Source organism: Acanthisitta chloris, unplaced genomic scaffold (genome assembly GCF_000695815.1).
Source record: "Acanthisitta chloris isolate BGI_N310 unplaced genomic scaffold, ASM69581v1 scaffold8406, whole genome shotgun sequence".
Lineage (NCBI taxonomy): Eukaryota > Metazoa > Chordata > Aves > Passeriformes > Acanthisittidae > Acanthisitta > Acanthisitta chloris.
The window spans coordinates 89,119-95,663 of record NW_008679704.1 but is presented as its reverse complement, the minus strand read 5'-3'; the positions used below and the strand labels follow the sequence as shown (position 1 = coordinate 95,663).

General features: G+C 42.8%; 1 protein-coding gene across 1 annotated transcript in view; it reads right to left on the bottom strand.

Annotated features, from left to right (window-relative positions):
- The window catches only part of LOC103804779 (neogenin-like), a gene marked incomplete at its 5' end in the record, with an annotated part of 119,985 nt that overhangs the window by 54,944 nt on the left and 58,496 nt on the right, over window positions 1-6,545 (bottom strand). The window contains 2 exon segments of the mRNA XM_009077408.1: window positions 5,435-5,555; window positions 6,345-6,499. Coding sequence (XP_009075656.1) covers window positions 5,435-5,555; window positions 6,345-6,499 — 276 coding nt within the window.

Here is a 6,545-nt window from a genome sequence, read left to right as displayed (position 1 = left end):
CAGGAAACGAATATCACAAAACTGTCATAATTTGGCTATTACATTAATACTACAGACACTGAGGTAAATAGGGTCCATCCACACTCTTGGACAGAGAATCTTTCTGAACCACAGAACACTGCTGGTTTGGAGGGATCTCAGGAAGTCATTTGCAACCCTTTGCTTGAGCAGAGACACCTTTGACCAATTCCTGCACCTTGCAGCAGACCATTCTGTGCTTTAAGAAGACTGTCCTTCAGGATCAAATGGTTTGCCTCTTGTCTTATGGGAAACTACTAAACACACTCCTGAATATGTGAAAATCTTCGTCTTGAAGTTCAAGGCTCTAATTCTGCTATTTATTTTGCTCAGTTCTTTTAGAATCCTAAATTCAATGATCTCATGATCACTGCTGCAAAGCCTGTTCTGACCTCTACATCTCTGACCAGCTCCTTTTCATTCCTGAAGAGCAGGGCCAACACACCACCCCCACCAGCCAGAGAGCCTGCAGCAAGAAATTCTCCTCAGCCTGCTCCCCAAACTCCCTCTCCTGCCTGCCACACCACCAAGCATTCCAACACACACCAGAAGGTTAAAACCCCATAAAAATACCAGGGCATGCAACCTCTAGTTGTGTTAGAGTTGGTCTCCAGCAGACACACACGATGGTGTTGTCCTTCCAGTGGTTGATCCTCATGCATAAGCTCCCAGCTGGCCCTTCACCCTCTCCAAGGTCACACTTGAATCAGCCCTTGAGAGTGACCCTTCTTCTTTGCTTCCCTGCCCCATCTTTCCTAAAGAACTTTCATGGAGCCCTTGGAGCTACCCCAAAGGCCTCACAGCTCTGCAACTGCATGTTTCTCATGCTGGGAATATTAATTTACATGCAGGATATCCTTGCTTGGATATAAACTATTTTTCATTTAAAAGAAAAGTTCAAAGAAATGGACAGTTCCACCACAAACAATCCTGGCATAGTGTACTCTAGGACACCAGCAGCGTATTCAATCCATTCACTTCCAGATCTCGCTCCTGTACAACTCTTAAAACCTCACAATATCCTGAAAAACTCCAACTTTTGTGATGGAAAAGCACAAAAATCACACAATATACTACACTTCAGAGTTTTGAAGGTGACACAGTGCATCTCAAATGATGTTTTGAAATTGTTCTCCACATACCATGGCATATTTGTTTACAGTCTCTGATTTTGCTTTACACAGCATTCAAGCATCACTCCTTTTTTTTTTTTCAGTGCCTGAGTACTTGTCAAGTGCCTATCACACGGGGGTGACAGGGAACCATCTGCCTCCCTCCTCGTACTTGTTGCCACCTGTTCTTTTTTCAGTCCCCAAATGGCAGTGCTGAGCAGTGCCAGATACCCTGCACAGGGCTGGGGTACAGGGCCTGGCTCCACTTTGCACTCGTGTCACCAGCACTTAACCTCCACCAAGGAACCCCAATTACATCCATCACTGAGGTTTTCACAGACCACACACAATAATGCTGTAAAACCCATGGCAAGAAATGGCTTTGATATAATTGAGTGAGCATTAGTGTATCTGGTCCATAACTGGGACATTTAGGGGCTGGCCATGAGGACTGGAAGTCAAAAAAGCTGGTTTTTTGTAAAAAAGGGGGAGGAGAGATTTGAGTTTGCTGAAAAAGTCATTCCCAAGGCACAATTAAGGTTCTTCCTTCTCACTGGGGTATGGAGGAGTTCTCCATGGTGGCATCTGCAGGACATCAGACCACTTGTCTCTTAATGAATGGGACAAAGGGAGGAGCATGGAGACTGCCAAAACCAAGTGGAAGAATGTGGTCACTGAGGAACTTCCCTTCCTTTAGGGAGTTCTTATGCTAAATGGCAGAGCAGACAGCAGTGCCTGCTCCACTCCAGTGGAACTCCCAAAGGTACTGAGTGTCCAGGGGAAGCTCAGTATCTGAGAAACAGGGACACAACATCAAATCCCAAAGCATTTGGAAAGCAGATGAGAGGCTTTTCAACTCCCTTGCAGAACTCTACACCTGAAGTTCAGTACAGGGGATAAAGAGGATTTAACTCAGACCACTGACCTGAATCCTCCTCTCCCTCCTCCCCTTCCAATCTTCTCAATTACAAAGAGTTGTCCTAAAAATCCCTCCTGTCAACGCCACAATTCTTTCATATATTCCAGGAAAAGCAGGAGTTGTGGACTCTGTAGTACAGTGTGTTCTAAATTTATTAATAGACTTTCCACTGCTGAAAATAAAAGCCCTTTCAATAAAACCTTCCAACTGCCCTAACTGTTTTAGCCAGTGATTCTTTAGTATTTTCCACAAATATCTTTCATATATACTGCAAGTTTTCCAGAATTCACCCCAAATACAAAAATGCCCAACCTAAAAGCAACTTATGTCTGATCAGTGATTATATTAAGCTTATTGTAGCAGATGAAAGTCACACACAGACTGGTCAGTGTGGTTGTGCCCAACATCCACTCAGACATACACTGTGCAAATCTCTGCTAACTGACAGCCAGAAATCAATGTCCCAACACAGAAAACCTCCTGCTGCAGCAGTTAAATGTGTTTCACCTATTGCATTGAAAACTTTCACTGCCTTCCAAGACTGAAGCAAACACAGATGTGGTACTTGACTTTCAGACCATCAGAAACCCTCACAGTACACCTCAGTAGTAAAGCTATGGATGAAAAAAGGATCATCCTAGGCAGCAAAACCCATCACGCTGGGAAAATTTCCATATGGAGGATTTAGACTGAAACAAGTCAAAAGCCAACCAAGTTCTGGTATAACAAGGAAAGTGTAAACAGTTTCAAAGGACTATTCCTCTTTAAGCTTTCTCACTGTATCTCCCTGAAGTCTGAGCACCTCTGCCTTTTCCAACTACTCCAACTCCCCCTGGATGGCACCAAGCACCTCCTTCCTTGCTGCCCACTACACCACAACCACTGCCCTGGTCCACGTGCAGATGTTCACACAACAGCCTTGGCCCATGTCTTCCACATTGGCCCATGAAGAATGCACATGGCCTGACTAACTCCCAAAGGCTTCGACTTATGTTCCTGCCCAGGGCAGGGGATTGGGACTAGATGATCTGTAAAGTCCATTCCAACCCTTAAATTCTATGATTCTATGACTTCTCATTTACATTTAATCCATTAAAGATCAATTTTATAAGCAAAAGGGCTAATGAGCAATAATTTGTAAATAGCCAGAGGTTTGCCAGCTCCATTTGGGAAGGAGAAAACAGAGAACAGCAAGGGAAGGGATGTACTGCCAATTGGGAAGAACTTGGATGAACACTTAATCAACATTTCTTCACTGAAATTACTTCCCAAATTGGCAAAGTTGATATTTCTCATCATCAGGTATGAAATAAATACAAACAGCTTTCTGAATTAAGGCTCAAAATGTTCAGAAGTTTTTTCTCAAATGAGTTTTGAATTTTCATACCAAGACAGCTGTCATGGATTACAGATGATATCACACATGATATCACACATGATACCTTCACCTTCTTTCCCTGAACAGTTTCCTTCTTCTCTGTTTATCTATAGTGAGAAGGTATAAAAATATCAAATATCTGTGTTTTCTCTGACTGTGAATTGCCAGTTTCCATATATCACAGCTAAGACACAGCACATTCATTCCTCATCACACTACTTATTACACCACCACTCCACAGCCAAATTCCATGTACTTTCAGTGATGTTCCATGTGGTTATCCCACTGCTGGAGAACATCTAAACCCATCAGTGTCCCACAGGGAGGACACTGCTAACACACTGCAGGTAACAGCGACACAACTTCGGGCGTAGCTTTACACCCACAATGAGACTCCACCAACAACTCCATCCTTGGGCAGCATGCAAAAGAGAAAGGACAGCATTATAAGGCAAAGTCCTTCAGGATGACAGGACAGGTTGCCAGAGCAGAACAGGAAGGTGAAACCACCGGGCAAACAGCAGCAGAGGGAAAGGAAGAAGAGTGAGACCACAGGAACTAAAATAATAACAGCAATAGTCATTTACAAACCACCACTGGAACCAGGTGCAAGCACAGGCTTGAGCAGGGCTTTAAAACCCAAGGACATTCATTATTCAGTATTTTTCAAACGTGGAAAACGTGGAATAATGCTTCCGCTTGAAAGCCTTGGAAACCACTCAGGTGATTAAGGCACAGAGCAGAAATTAAATGACTTTTAATAATTTTTCTGGCAACCTGATGACAGTAGGAGAGCAGTGCTGGATCCAGATGCCTCACACTGCTCGGAGGTTGGAATCCCACAGCTCCATGGCATTAAAGCCACTGAATCCAGGAGAGAGCACCTTGCATTCCCTGAATAACTGTGGGAAGGACTGGCAGCTCTTCAGCCAGCAATGAAACACACCCAGATCCAAACAGGAATTCAGGACAAGTTAGAAGTGCACAACTACTCTACAAAATGACTGGAAAATCAATGGGAAATCTCTCCTTCTGGCACACTCCTAACAGTTTACTCTCTGCACGCTGAACACCAAGGCAGGGCTAGCAGACTCACACCTGTTCAACTGCAAGTGTGAAGTCCCATCATGCCTCCCACCACACCTAAGACTGTTTTCCTCAATCCTTTCCATCCAAATAAAAAAGAAATTGGAATTTTAAAACAGTCCTCCCAAAAGGCAACACAAAAGCCCCTCCAGAAGTGCAGTTTTAATATTTTATGGCCTGACTTGTCTCTCCCCTCATCTCTCTTAGTATTGGTTTTCTTCCTTGTGCTCTTAGAAATTATTTCTAATAACTGTGTGACCTGAACGAGCAAAACAAACTGATGCCTCAGTAATGATATTTGCACTACCTTTTTTTTTTGTCTTTAATCATAACAGCAATTATTCTCCTCTTCCCCATCCCACACATGCCATGCAGGACACTGCAGGGTGAGCACTGGCAGTGATTCCACTGACTGGAGCACGATAACAAATATTTATCTTCAGCTGCAGCTGTAACTCCAGAAACATGCAGCTGTAGTTTGCAGAAATGACAAAGCTTCCTATTTTTTTGCACTAATAGCAGAAAAAAAGCTTGTGCCAGTGGAAGGTCTTTGATGTACAATACTTGGTTTGGGGTGTTCTCCCTGAGTGCTTCTTTCTCAGGTCTGTGATTTCAGTGATTGTTTTCATTTTGGTTATTCTGCTATTATTTTAAAATCTCAGCATGCAATCATAGTCCAGATTTCTGGCTATGGCTTATTACTGCACTAAATACTTTCCAAAATATGAGGTAAACCCTAGGAATTCCTTAATTTCTCCTCAGTAACTCTAGGCAAACAGAAGACAATACTGAATCACTCACAGGATTTTAGGAAATCATCCTCATCTAGCTGAGTTACAAATCCAACCCATCACTTGGAACAGCTCCCTCGAAATTGTTCCTCCCCATCTTTTGGCTCTCTGCTGTCACAGTTTATCTTACCAAGGTCAAGTATTATCAGCTGAGCTCCAGCCTGTGCATTTCCAACATCATTTTCTGCAATGCACTGATAGAATCCTTCATCTGACTTCACCAGACCCAAAACTTGCAGATTATGTTCTTTCTGAAAAGCAAAAGGAAAAAGCAACACTTACAAATGGGCTGCAATTGCCAAAACAATGTTGTCATTATGGCACATTGCTGTGACAGGAGAAGCTTCTAACAGAAACAGGGAAAAGTGTATTTGAAGTTCCCATCAGATTTCATCTCCGTTGCACTGAATCCTCAAATTATGTGGTATCAAAAAACAGCAGAAGCTCTCACTAATGGCTATCATTTTCTAGCAGCACATATCACTGGCAAGTCATAACATTTCCACAGCCATTTTGGTGATATTTTAAGCACTGACTGGAACTGCACAGCTCACTGTTACAACCTCAGGTACACCCAATTATACAACCATTAAGTTCTCAACTATGTCTCAATAATGACTTTGACTACATCTAAAATTTCCCTCCAGAAGTACCTGTGTGTGCCAGAACTCATGATCCACAACTCAGTCATATTTACCTTTCAACTCCTGCTTGAAATTGCAATTTTTATTGAGCACAGATGACTGCAGAACCCACAGTCAGTGGCTGTGGTGAGCTTGTACTTTAAAAGTGCATTTTGTTCTTGTGTGTGTCTGTCTGTCTTTCAAAGAAAATCTAAGCTATAAAGACATCAACTCCTACAGTATGAGCAACATGCATTAAAGGTTTCAAGAAACCATTTCTCCTCCAGGCCCCAAACATCAGTGGGACAAACCCAGGAAACAGGTCCTATGAAAGAACTCAGCTCCCAGGAATATATGTAGGAGAACTAACAGACAAGTCAACAGCTTAAAAACCTGCAAAATGGGCAATATACTTACAACGATTTTGAAATAGTCACTTGGGATCACCACGTCTCCATTCTTGACCCACTTCACGGTAGGCATAGGTTTTCCTGTCACCTCACACTCAAACACAATGTCCATGGATTCATGAGCATAAATATTTGCAGGTCGCTTCAGGAACTCAGGAGGAACTTCAGATAAAAGAGAAGAAAGACAAAAGATGGTGTTAGTATCCAC